The sequence below is a fragment of the Chenopodium album genome, chromosome 26 (genome assembly GCF_948465745.1).
Source record: "Chenopodium album chromosome 26, dcCheAlbu1.1, whole genome shotgun sequence".
NCBI classification, from domain to species: domain Eukaryota; kingdom Viridiplantae; phylum Streptophyta; class Magnoliopsida; order Caryophyllales; family Amaranthaceae; genus Chenopodium; species Chenopodium album.
In genome coordinates this window covers 33,850,187-33,871,487 of record NC_137859.1, presented here as the reverse complement: position 1 = coordinate 33,871,487, position 21,301 = coordinate 33,850,187, and the positions used below count along the sequence as shown (strand labels likewise).

General features: G+C 32.4%; 2 protein-coding genes across 4 annotated transcripts; both read left to right on the top strand.

Moving 5' to 3' along the window:
* Positions 1–4,736: 4,736 nt before the first annotated feature.
* Positions 4,737–8,724, top strand: LOC145617283 (rho GTPase-activating protein 4-like). The gene is made up of 5 exons (XM_081671978.1): positions 4,737–5,656; positions 6,893–7,013; positions 7,118–7,237; positions 7,336–7,566; positions 7,830–8,724. Exons 1-5 carry the CDS (start codon positions 5,187–5,189, stop codon positions 8,367–8,369), a joined length of 1,482 nt encoding a protein of 493 aa, XP_081528104.1. The 5' UTR covers positions 4,737–5,186; the 3' UTR covers positions 8,370–8,724.
* Positions 8,725–14,646: 5,922 nt separating this feature from the next.
* On the top strand, positions 14,647–20,890 carry LOC145617970 (uncharacterized). Of its 3 annotated transcripts, none has more exons than XM_081672745.1 (10): positions 14,647–14,783; positions 15,313–15,441; positions 16,615–16,745; positions 16,880–17,055; positions 17,705–17,772; positions 17,868–17,969; positions 18,053–18,208; positions 18,680–18,799; positions 20,225–20,315; positions 20,396–20,890. In XM_081672745.1, exons 3-10 carry the CDS (start codon positions 16,675–16,677, stop codon positions 20,509–20,511), a joined length of 900 nt encoding a protein of 299 aa, XP_081528871.1. In that variant the 5' UTR covers positions 14,647–14,783; positions 15,313–15,441; positions 16,615–16,674; the 3' UTR covers positions 20,512–20,890. The 3 variants fall into 3 exon arrangements, with proteins under 3 accessions (XP_081528871.1, XP_081528868.1, XP_081528870.1); XM_081672742.1 differs by having other exon boundaries at positions 20,195–20,315; XM_081672744.1 differs by lacking the exon at positions 15,313–15,441 and having other exon boundaries at positions 20,195–20,315.
* Positions 20,891–21,301: the final 411 nt, after the last annotated feature.

The window sequence follows — 21,301 nt, the reverse complement described above, 5'->3', positions numbered from 1 at the left end:
GCCGGAGGAGAAGGAGAAGAGCCGCACACAGACTTGGGCTAAGTTGCAAATCCAGAGAAGAAGAAGCTAAGGGATCAAACCATCATCGGGGAGAAGACACTACACTACTACGTGAAATCACAGTTGAATAAAAACAAATAAAATAACGCAAGAAAAGATTAAATTTCACCGCTTGAAATTAATCTCAAAAGAGAAACCCAGGTAGCAAGAATCAATACTCCACAAAGATTCCAAGTGCTGCGACAATAAGAGGAGCCAATTTGATAGCAAAAGAGATGTGCAAAAGTAGTTGACCTTATTCTGATATACGACCACCAAAACAAAATCTATGTGATTATGTGTAGAAAAACCAATGGGGCAATGTATGAATCATTGTTGGTCATGAGGAGGTGGAAATAGAGTGCGGCACATGGAGAAGGTTGGCAGATGTGGTTACTGCCAGTAGTGGGAGGCGGTAGTGTATGCGATTGTCACCAATGATGGAGGCGGCTTTCGCGGTTGCTACTGTCGGTGGGAGGCGCAAGGTTACATAAAGATTCTAAAAAAAACTTTGAGAAAAGGAAAAAAAAATCTATATGTGTGTGTTTGCGGAAGCATAAAAAATTTGTGTATATCCCGCCGGTAGGTTTAATTTTCCAACCCACCGGCAGGGTGAGAATTATTATATATGATCCCAAGATCTCACCTAAGCTGTGATACCATGTCAGATTCCGGGAAAACTCCTCAATCAGAGTGATTTCCATTGATCAATATTTATAGGGTTACAATGAGAAACCTAATCATATTAGGTAACTATAAGATATGTACAGATATCAAAGATAATCTTATACAAAATATATCCTAAACCTAGGATGAGAATATTCTATGGATATTCTCTATCAATTTAATCAAATTACAAGTTAAAAGTAAAGCTAATTAAACTAGTTTCGCTATGGTTGGTCAGCAAATGTGCCAGTTGTATCTGGTCTCTATTCACTTTTAGGATATTACAACATTGAAAACTTAAGCCCAACTTTTTAATATCCTATATGATCAAGAATATGCTTATATCAATTATTTCCTCCTTTCGTAAGAGATTAACCAAATTCATTGAGTCTGAATAAAGAAGCACTTTAGAGAACCACATAGTAGTATACCATTTTAGAGCTTCGAGACAACCTTGTGCCTCTGCAAGCAAGTCGGAAGTTGCTAGTCCAAAGCTTGCTCCCGCATCCAAGAATTCCCCTTCATTAACTTTCATAGCCCATCCAAATCCACTTTTCCCACAAATTTTTTTCCATGAACCATCAATCTAGAGCGTACAATCCGGCTGACCCATACTTGGACAGATCTTGATAATTCAAGTTTGGGATGCTACCATATTAACCATATTCTTCATTTAGCTAATACTTGTAATCTCTTTTGATGTGTCTCATGCTGGTAGAAAGGGTAATTGGATACCTAATAGGCTAGCTTATCTTGAAATCACTATTAATGGTGTTGATGCAATTTTATACATTTGACTAATAAATTTACTAAATTTTTCGTCAAATTAAAAACAAAAAACCATATACATTCAATCAATATGTTGAGATTTATATATTCGCTAATTAAACTTATATGGTTAAAAACCATTGCATATAGCAATGAGTTTATTATAATGACACTAAAATTAACTAATTCAGTGACAAAAAAATCTCTATATGTTAACACAATACAATCATAAATCTCATCATATTATTAAACCTAGTGTAATTTTTTTTAGACCATGGTGTTTTTTAAGTCACCAAGCAGCTTAATTTAGTTGGTTGTTGAGGTCCTTGTGATAAGGTTAACCTTTTCTCATCACTTTCAAGTGCTTAAACCATAAATATTGGACCAAAAAAAAAATTCATAATAGACTATGTGATAAAAAATAACTAAGAGAATAAGCATATGAGAGCGTATATGTGAATGAATGCTCTTTGATGGCTGTAAGAAAAACTACAATGTGTAGACTAGTTTGTACAAATGAATGGGAGTGCCTATTTATATGTCTCATTGCTCCTAAGTCTCCAAATTCTAGAGATTTCTAACCTAGAGTGTTCTGCACTAACCATCTAGAATGAACACCCAAATGAACTTACATATAGTTACATACAAGGATGTTTCTATACATTTAAATTCCTTAGAAATACATGTTTTTTTCGTCCCTATTTAGTTGACAAATTTAATTAATTGACTTTTTATTTTTATTGCGTAATAGTTGTTATATATTCTTATATAATTTAAAATTAAGAGGATGGTGGGTTAAAATTAAGGTGAGAGATATAATTTAAAATAGTTCATGGGTCAATCATATATACTAAAAGAAATATTTGTCTAAAACATCTTTAAGCTCAGATCAGCTCTACTTATTACTTTAAGTGCATCTTTGAGCTGCATTGATAGATATAAACACTTTAATGTAGAAAATATTGGTCTTCTTGCTCAGAAATACTATACTGAGGACTTTTCAAAGCACGAAACATCACATAACAATAAAATTGTTATGTTCCTTAGCACCAAAATTCGAAGGACTTGAGTATCATTAATGATTTGTGTAGAAGTTTGGTGGAGACTAAGCTAGGTAATTAGATCAGTAGTTTTTTAATTAGTTAATATATTGTTTAGACTTATTTTGACCCAACTTGTTAGCACAACGTAACAACTACAAAATGAGTTTTCTCGGCAATGAAATTTGTGAAATATAGTCTTCGAAATAAGATGGAAGATGCCTTTCTTTCCAATTACTTGCATGCTAGTGTATATTGAGAAGGAGATTGCTGGAAAATTCGAAATAAATTCAATCATAAATGACTTTTATTCTATGAAACCTAGGAGAGCTCATGTTAAGTGATTAGTATACTACGAGTACATATTTTCTTTTTTTTTTGTGCTTCAAATTTGACTAACGTTTTTATTTTAATAGTTTTTTTTTTTTTAATCATATGCACTTATGACTTGTCGAGATATTATTTTTACTCTATCGATTAGGCAACCACTACTACGCTATACGATGCTTGTGATTGTGTGGGAGACGAGCAATCCAAATAACGAGCTAGTTACGCTATAATACGACTATTAATGCATGCATCGGTCAAAATATATACATGCATATATTTTGCATCAAAATAGACGGCCACTTTTCATTTCTTCAGCTGTTCAACATTTTTGTGTTGGAAAATTAGTCATTATTTAAATTTATGCAATCGTACCTTTAAAGCAAAAATGTTTATGATTTATTTCTTATGAAAATTTGGAACTTTAATTTAATAACTATCACAATACAATAATAGTGTACGTGTTCAATCAATTCTCTTCCACTACTACTCGTGCGACAATATTAAGTGACGAACTATTATTTTCTTACATGGTAAGTCATGAAAAGATTACTATGAAGTACAAAAAAATTATGAAAACTTTGGTTCAAATTTAATGATGTGATATATGTAAAATACATGCACTAGTAATAGTAAATAACACTATCTCCAAAAACCAGAAAATTGAGGGATATTCGAGATTGGCAAGGTGATTGACTATAACATTTAACCTATTTAAGAGATTGTGATGTATGAAAAGTTATAGTGGTCTTTATGTGACCAAATGATGATAATTTTCACGAGGAAAATGGTCATAATATGGTGGAGTGTACCTAATTCTTGATGAAGACTTCATTCCCATAAACAATTTAGATTGTTCCTATTGTGTGTGGAATTGTGGAAACATGCATGTATGAGTATAAATTATTGTATGGTAATTAAGAATATAAGTAAACTAACAAAATGAGGATTACTATTCCATTAACCCCTAATTAATACTATGAATGATTTTTTTTTTTATAATTAATTTCTTACAGAGTATAATACTTCGTTGTATTATGATATAATTTTTTATTTTTTATTTTAAATATTAAAGACGTATGTACAAATTAGGTGAATAATAATCCGTAATATTTATTGTCATATGAATTATCATTATATTTTTTTTCTAAATTTATACTCCGTAACATATACGGAGTAAATGATTGAACAAGATAAATTTGACTATAAAAAGTCAAATGTTGATAAGAAAAAAAAAATATGAAAGATTAAACTTACATTTTTCAACAAAGATATGAATGTGAAAAAGGCTAATTTGCAATCGATTAATTTTTACGATTCTCACAATATCCTCTCCTAATATTCATATCTTTTCAGATTAATAGAAATCATAGAAGATCAGACAATAATGATAATCCACCCCAATAGATCATCATGATAAAGCCAAGATTATGTATTCAATACCATCTCACATGAATTTTTTTTTTAATTACATAATCCGAGTCAGATTATCTAGTTACCCTCAATTTAAACAATGTGATACACTTGTACCCAAATTAATGTTATCTCGTGACAAAAGTGTCCTCATTAGCGGCGCCGACAATCTTTTGTTCAAACGGTGTCAAACTGTCAATTGCCAAATCAAGCCTGCTGACATAATACGAGTATTTTTTTTTCCTTTTTCCTGGTTTATTTTAGGTCGTCATAAACACAATTCAGTTTCGAGCCGTTCACAACTCATTACATAACATTTTTAGAATTTAACCGAAAAAACCTTATTTTTGTTGTTACTATAATGAGATAATGCTAATTATGCATTTAAGGATTAAGGAACGTGTAGTCAAATTAAAGAAAAACCCCCACTATATTAATTACTCATAACTCATGATTATTGATTATTACTCTTTCTCACCTATTCCAAGTTTGTGTCTTCCCGCTGAAGCACACACAAACAAGCTTCTCTCTCCTTTCTCTGTTTCTTTCTTTCATTCTAAATTCCTCATTTTCTCTCTCCTCCATCTTTCTTCACCAATCATAAACTGCAAAATCTCTCCTTTGCTTCTTCCAGGCTCAATCAATTTACCAGCAATTCTATTTTATGTGATAAATTTTTAATTTTTAAAAAAATTATTGATGATGCTTTAGTCCCACCTTCCATAACCATATCCCTTTCTTCAATCTAACTCCACTTCTTCATCAAATTTTTTAAATTTCCCCCAAAATTTATTAAAAAATATAAATACCCACAACATTTCTTTCTTTGTTTTTACTCAATTTCCTAAAAAGGTAGGATTTTTCCTTAAAAAAAATTGTGGGTATTGATTTAAATTGAAGATAAATTAGTGGGTATTAATTAATTTCTCAAAAATGAGTATAGAAGTAGTGCAATCTTCAAGTATAAGTTCAATTCAAAGTAGCCTCACTAGAAATGATGGTTTGTACCAACAATACAGTCGTAATAATAATAGTAATAGTAACAATAATAATAATAGTATTATCAATACTAGTAATACTTGTTCTGAAGAAGAAGAGTTGGGTGGAGGAGAGAGAAAAAGGAGGAGAGAAATTGAAGAAGAAGAAAGAGAATTTCAGTTGAAATTTGTTGGATTGTTTTTCACTGCTTTTAGGAGATCTGTATTTGGGTGTTCTTCTTGTGATATTAAATCAGGGTTTTCAACTTCAAATTCGGGTTCGAATACTTCTTTTGGTGGGATGGAAATTGGATTGCCAACTAATGTGAGGCATGTTGCTCATGTCACATTTGATCGGTTCAATGGCTTTCTTGGTCTTCCTGTTGAATTTGAGCCTGAAGTCCCTAGACGAGCTCCTAGTGCTAGGTAATTACGACGTATACTCTCTTTGTTCGGAATTAATAGTCGTGTTGATTGTGTAATTTGAATTTGCAATGTGACTACTATATCTCTTTGTTCGGAATTAATAGTTGTGTTGATTATGTAATTAGTGTGTTTTTTTTTAAATGCTATTCTTTGATTGATTATGTTATGTTCTTTGTATCTGTTTTGTTGTTTGAATTGAATTAATATTTGACTTTTTTTTTTTTTTTTTTTAATTTTTTCTTAAATTTGAAAATTACATTAAAGTGAAGTACTTTCTTCATGGTAAACAATGTCTTTTGATTTTCATTTGTTTTAAGAAGTGAGTGAATTATTTAGAGTTTTTATGCACTTTAAAAATTTTTCTTCTTTCTCAGTTTTGAATTTGAATTTTAAGTTTGAGATATAAATTCTGAAGCAAAACCATTTTTTTTTTTTTTTTTTTGACGGTCCAAATTAATTTCATTAACATGCTAAGGTTGTGTTCACTGTAACCCATGTAGACCTAATCCGACCCATGGAAATATATGTGGTACAACCGTTGTATAAGATTTCTCTTAGTCGGTCCAAAAAATGTGTTTGAATTATTACAATTTAGCTATTGATATGCCATATAAATATACAATTCTGTAAATCCCTTCCCCCTTTTTCCGGCTTTTGTTAACTGTTAATCACCATGTTTTAGACCATAATTTGAGTTACTGTGGTTTTAATTGCTGGTAAAAGAGGCAAAGTCTTGAGAAATGGGACCATTTTCAATCCATAAAGTTGTTTGTAGGGGATAATAAAGAGGTAAAGGTGGTTCCTCATAGTCTAAATCCAGGGACCTCCAAGTAGATATGCTGGGGCCGAAGTAATTTTTTTTTTTCTGGGCCAAATTATTTTTATACAACATTATTTGAATAGTAATTTGAAATTGTGAATCTGTAATTCAAAAGGATAGACCCTAAGAACAATACTTTGATGCTGATATCGCGATTAGTAGTTGGTATTGGGTTTCAGAATTCAAGAAATGCACAGTTTGATTGCTGACAAAGATGGAAAATAAGACTAGTTTTTGCATAATGGTTGATTAATTTAGCTAAGAGTATAGTAATATATGAACTCACATAAGGCTTTTGTGGTTCTCATCTGTATGTGGAATGTTTTGAAACGAATCATGGTTTTTCGATCTGTTTATTATGACTGTTATGGATCTAAGCTTGCAAATTCATTTGGCTGTTGTGCTTTTCATTATAGTACCACAGTTTTTGGAGTCTCAACCAATTCCATGCAACTGTCCTTTGACACCAGAGGAAACAGTGTGCCTACAATACTCTTGCTAATGCAACATCGGTTGTATGCTTTAGGAGGTCTCGAAGTAAGCACTTTCTTTCTTCTCTTTACCATTTATTTTAACCATAACTTCAATGATGTTTTTTTCCTTGGCTTGCAATTGATTAAAACTAAAATGTAAATTTCTAGGCAGAAGGAATTTTCAGAATTAATCCTGATAATGGGCAAGAAGATATTGTCAGAGATCAGCTAAACCGAGGATTAATTCCTGATGATGTCGATGTTCATTGCCTGGCAGGTTTAATTAAGGTAGTGCCTGAAATATAATCAGAGCTATAGCTGCTTAACATTTATGGCATGGAATAAAAATGGTGAATAATCATATTGTTTGTGCTCTTTTTTTTAAGGCTTGGTTCAGAGAACTTCCAACTGGTGTTTTAGACTGTCTTTCCCCGGAGCAAGTCATGGAATCGCAGACAGAAGAGGAGTGCTTTCAGCTTGCAAGGCTTCTTCCCCCAACAGAAGCTGCTCTTCTGGATTGGGCTGTCAATCTGATGGCTGATGTTGCACAGTTTGAGCATATGAACAAAATGAATGCGCGTAATGTTGCTATGGTGTTTGCTCCAAACATGACTCATGTAAGTAAAAAAAAAAAATTCTAAAGCCATGCAGTTTGACATAAGTGTTGATCAGTGATCACAAATAATGATTTTAGGTGGGAATAATGAAAGTTTATATCTGAAGGTTAATTATAGTTTCTTTTTGATCATGCTATACTTTGGGTTTTGTGTATTGATTTTTGGACACAGCTTCTCTATTCTGTCCGGACCTAATTAGTGTGTCTATGAGCTAAACTGCTAAAGCGTTTAGGCGATTTTTTATGCTGTTGTCATGAATGCAGATGGCAGACCCTTTAACGGCGTTGATGCATGCAGTCCAAGTGATGAATTTCCTGAAGACACTCATCGAAAGGACTCTAAAAGAAAGAGAGGATTCGGTTTTAGATTCTGCTCTTGATTCTTACAGTAGGGATCCTTCAGGTGACAATGGTTGTCACACTCCCTTGCAAACCATTCATGAGGAGAATACTGAAAGTGAGCTAGAAGTTGTAGAAAACCGTACTTCTGAAGCCATGAACCGTGCTGCAGCCGATCAACCAGCCACCTCGGCTGAGAACATTAATGTCATTCCTGGAGAAAATCAGTCCTCAGTTAGCAATAACAGAGAAGAGGAATCGACACCTCAAGACACCAAAACCAAGCCATCTAACAAGCAGAAGAATAGTAAATTTGGACAGACTTCTACAACTAAAAAGGGACCTAGAAAGAGTAACGAAAAACTGGTTGTTCAGATTGCCTCTAAGTCAGCAGAGAAAACTAAGGGATCCATCCTTGTTAGCAGTGTGAAACCGAGAAATGAGAGAATTGAAGCTTGGCGGTAAATCTTGTTGTGCTTACTTTGCTTTATTATAGATCCATGTCTTCAGTTGGGGGGATGGTTGTATTGTCTACATCTTTTGTGGCTGGTGATCCAAAGTCGAAATTGTAGTTTCGCTTTGGAATAATGTATTTAGTATCTATTATGGCTTTTCTTGGATGATTTTATATGTTGTATGAGTGGTGATTTGCTGTTAACCTGTTCTGAAGTGATTTGGGATGTTTCCTTTTTAACCCCAGAAGAGCTAACAGTTGTATGTTTTAAAAGCATATTTAGGCTTTGGATTTTTGTATGAATCAAGTCCTTAATTTGCTTATAACATTGTATAGTTGACAATATGGCATGTTATGACTTAAGTTTGAAACACATTTTTGGAGCTCTGGCATAGAATTAGTATGAATACCTTGAGAAGATCATTTGTCCTGATTCCTGAATTTTTGACAAGACAATGACAACACTTTATGATCCATGTAAATTTAATATCATTTGCAGGAAAATAAGGGAGGTTCTACTAGGGATGGCAATGGGGCGGGTCGGATGCGGATGGTAGTACCTCCATACCCATACCCGCCTAAAAATTTTATGTACATCCCCGCCCCACCACTCGTGACGGGTACAATATCCACATCCATACCTGCCCCACCGGGTACAAGATAGGATCCATCCCCGCCCCCATTACCCACTTGGATAATCATACTCACCTCATACCCGCTCCAAAATCGTCCCAAACCCATTGCCATGATGCTCTATTGTATCACATTAATGACAATTATATCAAATTAGGTTAAGAAAATTTGAACTTTCATTATTCAAGTTTATTGGGTCTTAGAGGGTATTAAGTTTCATAAATTCTAAACTCTTCTAAAAGAAATATGGTGCGGGTATAAGATGGTATGGGGCGGGGCGGATATGGGGCGGGTCTCTTTTTTGTAATTACATTTCTATTTTTGTCGTTTTCTTTCGGCACTTGCATTTATATTTTTACACATATCTACCTACATGCAATGCAACTATTCTCATTTATTAAAATATCTACATAATCTCAAAACAACTATTCTCATTTATTAAAATATCTACATAATCTCAAAACAACTATTCTCATTTACCAAAATATTTATTTTACTCCCAAAGCAAATAATATGTATTTCCATTTATTTACTCCCAACAAGTTTTTCTTGATACCCTCGTTAAATCTTAACTATTTAGTAAAAAGATTGAAAGAATGATTATTTACCAAATATATCTCCAAATAAGCTTTTTTAGGGTTTTAAAATGAGCAGCTAGTAAAGTGATTCATTGTACGAAGTAGATGTTGACATGTTGTGCGACTTATTATTTACGAAGTATGGAGTAGGGTGAAACTTCGGTTTGTGGTGTGGTTTATAGCCCAACCGAACCAAACCATATTAATTCAAACTGCATCGCATCATATTATTATACGATCCAAACCAAAACACACTGTTTTTAATTCGGCTTTTAAAAAATAAAATAAAAATTTAAAAGCCTAGTGTTTTGAGCTTTGATTTGTAACTTTTTTGGGCTTGACTCAATATTATAGGACTTGTTTTTGGCCTTATGTAATAGGGCTAAAAATCAGAAATGGGCTGTAATTTAGATATGGGTCTATATTTCAATTTGGTTTTCGAATTTTCAAATCCAAAAACCGAAATCAAAGCAATTTTTTCATTTCTCAAATCGCATTGAATCATATTAACAAAAAATCGAACCGCATTACTTACTCGGTTTGGTTTGCGGTCCGGATTTAAACCGTATTAGTTTCACCATAGTACGGAATATAAATCCATCTTTATTAAAAAGCAATTGTTAATTTAACGGTGTTGCTAAAACTAAGTTTGGTCTAATGGAAAGGAAAACATCTTGGAAGTTCAATCCCCACTAGTAACAATTTGATGATGGAATTTCCTTACCTTCGCCCTATCTTCCAAATTGTCTATCTGGTAACCCAGGTCGGGTCTGTGAAGAATTCCGACCCCGTAGAACATAATCTATCCAAAAAAAAAAAAATGGCAAAAGCTAACAAACTCCCTGAGGGCGTTGGATAAGCTAGCTAAAAATAGAAAGATTAAATTAAAATAAACATTAATTACACCAATCGACGCGTGATTTTGTCATGATTTCCCAAATTAAATACCATTTTAAGCAATATTTTAAATGCTTATCCAACGTTCTGGGACGTTCGTTAGCAAAATACAATATAATTAAAATTTAACGGTGTCGCGATTCGCGAAGTGAGTACAAAAGGTGAAGAGGTACTGTAAGTAGGGGTGAACATGGTCTGGTTTGGTGCAGTTTTAGTCCAAACCAAACCAAACCACAAAATACGGTTTGGTCAATTTTCCAAACCAAACCAAACCAAACCGTAATAATGCGATTTGGTGCGGTTTGGTTTGCAGTTTATGATGAGACGACATCTTTTTCCTAAACATTGTCAAATAATACTTAATAAATTTATATAAAATTTAAATGATTAGCCCAAAGGGATTAAATTACATTGCAAAGGAAATTAGATTACCATTACAAAGTTATAATACCTATTGAAGTTATAATACCTATTAAATTAGAAGTATTGAGAATGAGTATAGAGTATACTGACCGTATAGTTTTCTTTTGATTTTTCATTTTTTTTATTTTTATTTTTATTATTATTTTTTTTATAACATATAATAATTATTTTAATTTATTTAAAAAATCTAATCTAATCTAATATATATAAATAAAGTAGGCATTTTTGGAGAGCATTCGACGCGCCACATAAGCAAAGGTATATTTTTGACCAATTAAAAATTAGAATTCTATTTTATTTTAGAATTAAAAAATTCACTCGCCACCTAGATAAAAGTGACGAATTAGATTTGATATATCTCCGATTTTAATGCCACGTAGATTGAAATCAACAAATTAAATTATTTTCATGGGAAAAAAGTAAAAATCCAATTACATAGATAAATTACAAGTACATCAAAAAGATAAATAAATAAATAAATAAAACAAAAACTCACATTTCAATCCCCAAAAGTCCAAAACCCAACCATCAAACCACGCAAATTACTTATGAATTAATATCTATCTTATTAATTCAATATTAGGATTTGATAAACATAACTATGGTTTTTTTTTATTACTTATTTATAAGTAGTTTTAATTTATTTTAATAATAACCCAATAAAATTAGATTTGTGTCTTATAATTTTACTTGCCAAAAAAAACAACAATAATCTTCAATTTTTATCTTATCTAGCAACCCATATCATGATTAGATAATAAAAAATTTTATAAGAGATTTATTTGCTACACATATATACGTAGTATAAGATATGATGATATTAAAGATTTGTATACATCCTCTCAAAAATATATATTTTTTTCTATTATAAATAGACACTATATATATACTACACACGCACAACTAATCCACCATGAGTTTTAATTCATTAAAACTATATAATACAAAAATGCAAACATGTGAATATTATTTATCTACTCTTTTTCATGGTGTGAATTTTTTTTAGGACTAATTCGTTGATTAACAAATAATATTGGAAAAAAAAAATGTAAGTATATCAATGCTTTCTAATGGTAAACAAAATAAATTGATCATCACTCATCATATTCTAAGATGTATGTTTTGTTTATTCTACCTAATCTAATTGTGTTACTTATCATATTAAATTTTGTTAAACAATTTAATTATAATTTAATATTATTATTTTGTATTTGAAGGGATTATGTCCATGCACCAATTAAAGGAAATTTTGTCAAGTACTTGTAAATCCAAAAGAAGAATGTGTAGATTGAAAAAGTAAGTCTGCAACTACAGTCTTATAATAGAAGGGGAAAAAAAAGTTCAGATGATATTCTTAATATCATAATAAAAAATTATCTTATGATATTAAGAATTTTATCCATAAATCTAATGAATGATCTTCATAAATATACAAAATTTTAAATTAAATTAAAATGATTTACTAGAACCGTGCATCGCACGGGCTTACATCTAGTAATCCCAACTAAGGTTCATTTTCTAATAACCCTAAGTATGCCCTGAGTTTTCCTCTAACAATCCCAAAAACCGGTTACCTGCTCTAAAAAAAATATTCAGTTTAGTCCAGTAAATCAGAACATACCCTAAATCTACACTCTTTAAAAAGAGAGAAGTTTGGCGGAACTGTTCCTTATGAACCGTAGGCCAGTGCACGGACGAAATTACCCTCAATTTGGGGTTTTTTCTACGTTTGTGACATTTTTGGGATTATGATAGTGGGGTTTGTTATGATTGTTTTTTGAGCGCCCTTAGCTTATTTCTGGTTTATGTTAACTTTGAGATTGTAAGTATGATATATGGAGTATTTGTTGATTCAAGTTTGAATCTTTTGATGAAGAATTGTTTGTTTTTTGTAATGTGGGGTGAAATAAAGAAAACTAATACTCTTATGATGGCAAGGAAAATAATAATAACCGCAAACCAATGACACATCTTCGCCAATCTTGAACAATTATACATCCGATTCACTAACATCTCGATCTGTTTTCATTAAAAGGATAAAAACTTGACATTTTCCTAGGTTGCCGAACAAGCATAAACCAAAAGCCTTTATTTTATTCACACAATTCCTTGAACATTGTTTTTTAAGTGTTACCCCAATAGAGCTTAGGTGAAGCAGAATGATTGTCATTATCAAATATTTCTATGATGATTGTTTTTGGAATGGGAAGTGAGAAAAAGAAAACTAATGCACTTACATTTGATTACTCTTATGTTTGTATAATATTGAAGCAGGAAAATAAGGAAGTAAGAGTGAGAGATTTATTCGATACTTCAAAATTAGAGCAAACAGTATTGTAATCTTTCCTCAATCTCTACTCACATCATATCAAATCAAATAAACCTTTTTCTTTTTCCTTCTGTTTTTTCAAATTCTTTCAAGCCTAATCTCGTAAGATATGGAATTGTTTTGTTCAGGATGTATTTGTTTAGGATTGGCATAGGCGTAGAGATGATGGTGAATCGGATGTATTTGTTTAGGATTGGCATAGGCGTAGAGATGATGGTAAATCGGAAGTATTTGTTCAGGATTGGCAAAGAATTTTGTGTCATTGGATCTCCATTCTTATCATTTCTGCTCTTTTTTACTGTAGGCTTTGTCTTATACTAGCTGTGTGACTAGATTGCGAATAAGGTCGTGTTACTTGGATTAGGAAACTTATATCCTTACTCACTAACTCGTTGGATATGTACTTTGAAGACTTTGACTTTTTTTGGTGTAACATTAAAGATATTGAGCTGCGGTCCTTGTGGAATGTAAGTTTATTGTAATGTTAAGGGAGGGATGTGGTAAATTTACTCCAGTGTATAGCGATTTGCCTTGCTTTTGGTCTTTTAGAATTTGGGTCTTAATGGTGTGAAAGCGATTTCGTTGCAAGTGGTTGGACCTTCTGAGTGCCAGATTGCCAAGTTTAGTATCCCTTTATTAGGCTTACTTTTGATGTGCTATTCTATATTTCTCTGAGATCGAATTTGGTCGGGCCCACGGGGAAGGAGGGGGGGGGGGGGGGGGGGGTAATATTGTTATAATTAGACCAAGAAAAAATGATAAATTCTTTCTCATTTATCTTTCAACTTATTTTTTGTGATCTATACACTGGTATATATATGTAAAGGAGAGTTTTTCCCCGAGTTTTTAGAGAGCCATGTAGGATTTAATTTTCTTAATGCGCCACGTATGATTATAAATTTTAGTTTTAGCCAATAAAATAAGAGATTATTAATTTCTTTTGAAATTAAATAATACAAACGCCATGTAAGCAAAATTGGCGAATGAGATTTTAAAGTTTTAATAAATATATTTAAAATATTATCTTTTGATATTATGAATTTTATTTAAATATATAACAAATTTTAGCACATATATACAAAAAAAAAAATTGTTTTGAAAAATTCAAACAAACCGTGTATCGCACGAGCTTCATCTAGTATATAAATATTAAAATACGGTTTACAGGTTTACGGTTTGGTTTGGTTTATATTTTTGAAAAACCAAACCAAACCACAAACCGTATTTACTAAAAAATCGAAACCAAACCGTATTGTTACAAACCGCAAACCAAACTAAACCGCTACGGTTTGGTCTGGTCGGGTTACGGTCCGGACCAAACTGTGTACAGCCCTAACCGTAAGTATCAAGATATGGGTACAACTATACAAGAGGTATATAAAATGCCTTTGATTCAAAAACGTCAGATTGAAATTTGATAATTGAGTATAAAGAAGTGAGTATCAAATTTAGAAATTAGGAATTTCCTCTTTTGATTGGCTTGCCATTCGCCATTGAAGCGTACTCCGAATTCTCCATTGAATAGGCTTCTGAGTATTCTTTCCACCATTGAAGCTGCTTCTGAGGTAAGACATTTTTTTTAAATCATTGAATTTCAATTTCACAATCTAGGGTTTATCGTTGATCAGTGTATTCAATTTTAGCCTTTTTAGGGTTCTTCAAAAATGGATTTTTAACTTTTTGTTATAATTGCTCAACTTATGAATGTTTATAACGATTGATTTTGTTCTTGCTATGTGCAACGTACGCTAGTTTTTGTAAGCGAGAAGAATTTAATGTAATTTTGGAGTTTAATTTGATAATTGAGAAGAATCTAATGTGATTTTTGGAGTTTAATCTGACAATTGAGAAGAATTTAATGTAAATTTTGAAGCTTTTTGAGGAGGAGCTTTAAGAATGGACCTTTTCTCCCTCACTGCCCTTTTGCCATGGCTCATGCTTTAAACGAATTAGATTAATGCAATGAGTTTCAAATCAATTTTAGTGTTTGATAAAAAAAAAATAAGGCATAAGATTATACACGCATATTTGCATAATGTTGCTTCTCACATAGTTTCTAGTTCATTGTATAATCTTTAACTTTGTTAATTGCAGTGGACTCCTAAATTTGCCCCCAAAAATTATCAGAAATCATTAATTCATCGGAATTCGTCAAGAACAATTTCATTTAGCGCTTTCTTCTTCAATTCATCTGATGAACCAATTTTGAAGGAAGCATTTAAGGTTTAAATTCAATTCCAATTTATATTTATGATTATATATATTGTTTACTGTAATTTGATATTTGTTCATCAATTTGTTGACCTGCTTTTTGAATTGTTAAAAATGAGCTGAAAATAATGCCTTTGTTAGAATGCCAATTTAAGGTTTGAAGAATTACTTCCTTAGGTTACTGACTTTCGTGTTTTGCTCTTAAGTTTTAGAAATTAAAGATGAGAATGCCAATTTAAGGTTCGAAGAATTACTTCCTTGATTGTGTTTTTATATTCGATGTTTCTGCCTTTAAAATGGTTGAAGTTTGTTGTTTATACTTGAATAGTTGAACCAAATTGAAAAGACTAAGAAATAAAGTAGTGTACAAATTTTGAATAAAAGCTTCTTACTGTAGGAACTTGAACTTTCTCTGAACCTTTGAGTATGCTGATGTTATTAAGAGTGCAGCACCCTTAGGATTGACACTGCAAACTTTATATTTGTGAAATAGGATGTACGTGTTAAACGTGATTAGCACTGACGACTGTTCCTACTCCAAAATGGTCTGAATTGATCCTTTGATACTTCAGCATAGTGAAATAGAATTCCCTGGTCTTGCTCATATACTGAACTCGATGAGTTACTTGTTCCTTTGAGTGGTTGACTTAGATATAGGTGTAAAATTGAGCCTAAGCCTTGAACAGATCTCTGAATCTCAGCAACATCATAATTAGATTAATCTAGAGGTGGTTATTGGGTAGGGTAGCCCAATAATCTACTTCTAGCTATTTTATTAGTTCAATTTAAGTGAGAATTGCGCACAATAAGAATTACAAAGCTTATTACATAATCTAACCGAAGACTTAAAAATTGTCACACAATCTTGATCGCATGGTATTAATCATGATTCATTTTTGAGCTAATTAAGCCCCATTCTCTGATGCATTACGCTGTGTATAACAGTGACAACTATTTTGTGTACAAAATTGTATTTGTGAATGTATTAATGACATAAATCTAAGAATTACATCAAGGATTTATGAGCTGTAGCTGCAGCCTGCAGGTGAACTCATTATCGTTTATTTTAACTTTGAACTTTGTAAGAATGAAAATAATGAGGTTGCTGATTTGTATATTGTATATATCATGGGAATATGAGAGGTTTTCCATCTTAGTTTTCAATTGTTTGTGCTTTGTCTGCAGGTGCTTCCTAAATTTTACTAGTTCATGACAACAATCAATCCATAACTATAATGAACTAACATGCGTTGCTTCAACAGACAATTTTCTCTCTCCTGTCAGCCGCTGCATCCTCTTCCTCTCCCACCTCGAGGGTACATATGTTCTACCTTTATTCTCCAACTTTGATTAGAATGGATTTAGATTAATTTTTTCAATTTCTTGCTTGGCTTGTTCACTTTAATGTCGTAATCAATAGAAATTTGATGTTTCCGTGGAACTTTTATAGGGAAACTCACTTGTGGTATGTCATTCCTGATGAAATAAAGAGCTCATCACTCTTGAAGCAATATTTGGATATCCTTTCCCCTTCCGAGAAAAAAAGTGTTCTTAGCTTCCCGGAGGATGAGGTCAGGAAGAAAGCCCTCTTAGCTCGTGCTCTAGTTCGTACTACCATTGCTAGATGTCAGTACTCATCTCTAATTGTTTTGGATTTTTTTTTTTAAATTGTTTGTGTAAATTTAATTGGTCATAGGGTATGTTGTGGTAATTCTAAGGGTTTTTGAGTTTCCAGTGATTGGGTGACCTTTTAGCTTGCAATGGCTTCTAGAAATATTTTGTTCATCGGGCATCTCTAAGCAACCAAATTTCATCAATTGTTTGGATTATGAGTTTTATTATTTTATTTTAAAAATTTTTTTAATGTTTGGTAGCTGCTGATAAATGTACAAACTTCCATGCTTGATTAATATACACCTAATGCTTCATTGGCATATTGGGTTGTGTTGATGTGCTACATGTGTGTGTATCTTTCAAAGTCTGGAACAAGAATAACTGGCTGACTCTTTAATTTGAGCATGGTTATGGAGGCTTCTAGAGTGTGTTCTTTCATTTGATGCTATTGTAGCATATGGAATTATGGATACCATGATAAGCTCCATATTGCTGAACCACAATAAAAGAGGTTCTGGGCTTGTACCCTTGACCTATTAAGTTAGGACTCTTAACATTGCAAGCGGTAGACTTCACAATTTTTATTTCATCTGTTTATTTATAACAGAAATGTCACCCTTAAATCATGAATTATTGATTTTCTGATTGCATTTTATGGTAGATCAGACAAATTCTTTTGTTGACCCAAGATCTTTGAAGTTTAAGAAAAACACCTATGGAAAACCCGAGGTTATTGTCGACTTCCCTTATTTAACTGTTGATTTCATTACTCTGGTTAGTCATATGTCTATCTTCTCTTATTATGGTTGCTCTACATTTTGTAGGTTGATTGGCAAGACGTACCTGATATAAGTTGGCCACCATTGTATTTTAATTTGTCACACACCTCATCCTTGATTGCCTGTGGAATTACAACCTATTCTCCTGTGAGATATACTTTTTTCTGCCTTTTTAGCTTATGACTGCTTACTTGATGCAAACTTTTGATTTGTTTCTCTGTGCCATTTAGATTGGAATTGATGTTGAAAATAAGAGTAGAAAAACAAAAAATGATGTCATATCATTTGCTCGTCGTTTCTTCTCTCCCTGTGAAGTGGATCACTTGGCCAATATTTCAGAACCGGAATTACAACGCCAGGAATTTATAAAATTGTGGACACTCAAGGTAATAAATAATATGGTTTATATCATAAGACTTCACGTACAAGTGTGACATGTGTGTGAAAAACTGTTCATTTTATTGAAAATTTCAGGCGACAAGAAATACAGATTTATAAATGTAAAACTGCTTTACTTTTCCTCAATTTTACCTTTCAAGATTGTGAAAAAGTATATGAGAGTTCCTGAAAAGTGTTTGATACCTATATTGCTTAGAAAAGGGAACCATCCATTTCTTGTCATTAACCAAGGCATGTGAAGGTAAAATTGGTAAATGTCTGCAATGTTAAGGGGAAGAATGAAAAGCATTAATTAAATTACACTCAATCTATGTATGTAGACTGAAAGTCCATAAGCTCTTAAATCTCATGAATTGGCCCTTTCTATTCAGTATATTTCTTTGGCTTTGAAATTGTAGTTGACAGTTAATGTATTTGATGCTAATATCTCACCTTACACGTGTAATTAAAACTTTCAGGAAGCTTATGTAAAAGCAATAGGAAGGGGCTTTTCGGCTACTCCATTTAAGACCTTCAGGATTCACTTCAAAGCTTCTTCAAAGAATAAGTCTAATATTTCAAAAACTGCTGCTCTTGAGGTATTCCTTCGGATGTTCTCTGTCCTTTTTGACGAAGTTGATGCCCTTTCAAATAGATCTTGTAGCTAGATGTTATTATATGACTGAAAGAAGGTTTGTGGCTTAATAAGATTTTAAGAATCAATGGGGTGTTAATCTGTTTAAAACCAATCTGGACTAGAATGTTTCGGTAATTTTAGTCCAGACTCGGATTGCTGATTTTATGGTTCCTTCAAATTATCATCTTTTGCAAAATCCTACCACTATAGTGCCTTTTGAATATACCACATATGTTCTCTTTTTTAACAAGAACAGAAGAGCTTATATTACAACTAGATTAAAAACATCTAGGAAGAGCATTGTTTGTTCTCAATCCATCACAACATATCTTTTTCACAGACTCCAATGCATAGTTTGTCCTATGTTATCTTAAAATCTTTATAAAATATATGTAAATTGCGTAAAAAGCTTATAATAAAATCTCACATGATTTTAAATTATTTAGTACATCTATTTAAATATGTGATCAAAATTGTGTAGTTATTTTGATCACCAAATGATCTTACAAATAAAAAAAGCAGACAATTGGGTAGAAGGAAAGTAGGTCGACAAATAAGGGGTGGGTAACTTTAAAACACTTGGAATTCTAAATTCCAGAAAGTACCTAGCTAGGAAAAGAAATAAATGTATAAAACCAACGTCATTAAACTTAAGCTAAATGTAAACCCTTTAAATTTGACTAGGGCTTTGTTCTAAGAGGGGATGGCAGATACAGATAGTCACTGTAGAAATTGGTCAGCTAACCAAGTTAATAAACTTGACCAAAAAAAGAAGTCAATAGAAACTTGTTCCATTAGTTCAGTCTCTGGGTTTCGCTGCTTTGCTCTACAGCAAATCATTTTGTAGTTTGCCAAAAGTTAGAGCTGAGGACTGGAGCAGAATCATGTGTTCCGGGTTTGGTGTAGTTTTGTTGGTCTGATTTTCAAGTGAGGCAGGATTTTCATCTGCCCCTTTTGGCAATCTGTGATTCTGAATTTTTACCTTTTCATTGTATTTTTAAGAACCTTCAATTTGAGATTAATATCCTGGAATGCAGTAGTATATTAATATGTTGTTAGGCTTGTTTTGAGAAGCTTTTCTTAATATTTCGGCATTAATGCTCAATCTTCAATCCAGACGTGTTTTGCGATATCCTATTCTAACTTGATTTTGGTTTTATCAGGATCTGGATAGATTATTAGATGCTTTTTCATTATTGTGTACTACAAAAAAAATGCTAGCATTTCTATATGTTAACATATTGCTGATTTTTTGAAGCTAAAATTGTACGAGTGTTTGCAGCTTACCTATCTGTGTTTCTTTTCTATTCTAAAAATTCTAACATGTTTGGTCACTTCCACCTCATGGTGATACCAGGAATCTGATATTGCTGTTGAATCATCTCAGTTTCAAACTGGGGAATGGCAGTTGGCCCTTCTTGACTTGGCTGATACTCATTATGCTGCTATTTGCACACAGAATGATAAATTCAGTAAAGGTAAGGTATAGTTTTATCAAATTACTGGTTTCAAAACATGGATATGGGATATCACTTGTTAATTTGTTCTGTTTGTGCAGAAAGCCCAACACCTATGGCTTTGAGAGTGTGGAAAACAATTCCATTTTTGGAAGATATGTGCATGTCTGGGTCTCATTCTGTTATCACTGTTGGTGGGCTTGTCAAGCAGCTCTGATTGAATTTTTCTGATGATAAGTACAAATATGATAAAATTAGTTACATGACAAAACAGTGAACACAAGAACTCGCTTAATCGAGATTCAAGAAAGGGATTGTTGATAGTACATTGACAGTGGATCTGATCGTTGGGCAGAAGCTAAAACCAACTTATAGGGTACGCTGTTCAAGAGGCTCTTATTGTACTTCATGCTCCGTATTATTTTGTTCATTTTATTAGTATAACCCTTCAACATTAGTTCAATTTATTTGTATAACCCTCCAACATTATGCAGAAAATTTAGCTAGGTATTACAGTATTTTTCATTATTATTTTATTAATCAACATTTCACATTGTAGCAGTTGGGATATTGTATTGAGTCAAAACGAGTATAAAATTGGCCCATCTATTCAAAGTTAATTAAGAGGCCAATTCAATTTTCTCTCTGTTTACTGTGTGTTGGTAATTGGTATATACTGTATAAAGTATGTTAAAATGTTAATAGCTTAGCCGCGATTAAGCCTTAGGAGTTCTGCACAAGCAAGCATCATAGAACACACAAACCTAATCCTTAGAACACAGAGGCCTAATCCTAAAAAACCTTTTCATAGTTGTTGTATAGTGGACCAATTGGATTGTGTAGCAATTAGTTACGTTCCATTAATTAATTATATGCCAAACCTTAAACAGTTAGGCCTGTATGACTACACTCAACACTCAGAAAAAAACAATCACAAAAACTGCTCTATCAAGTCGAACTCCACTATTAATTATTTCATCAAACAGCTCAACTGCAATCTCTACTTG

Excerpts from the sequence above, each read along its gene's own strand:
- LOC145617283 (XM_081671978.1), top strand. The coding sequence starts at position 5,187 with ATGAGTATAGAAGTAGTGCAATCTTCAAGTATAAGTTCAATTCAAAGT. Across the intron at positions 5,657-6,892 it reads AGACGAGCTCCTAGTGCTAG|TACCACAGTTTTTGGAGTCT; the intron begins GTAATTACGACG and ends TTTTCATTATAG. Across the intron at positions 7,238-7,335 it reads GCCTGGCAGGTTTAATTAAG|GCTTGGTTCAGAGAACTTCC; the intron begins GTAGTGCCTGAA and ends CTTTTTTTTAAG.
- LOC145617970 (XM_081672744.1), top strand. The coding sequence starts at position 16,675 with ATGCGTTGCTTCAACAGACAATTTTCTCTCTCCTGTCAGCCGCTGCAT. Across the intron at positions 17,970-18,052 it reads GAATTACAACCTATTCTCCT|ATTGGAATTGATGTTGAAAA; the intron begins GTGAGATATACT and ends TGTGCCATTTAG. Across the intron at positions 18,209-18,679 it reads TAAAATTGTGGACACTCAAG|GAAGCTTATGTAAAAGCAAT; the intron begins GTAATAAATAAT and ends TAAAACTTTCAG.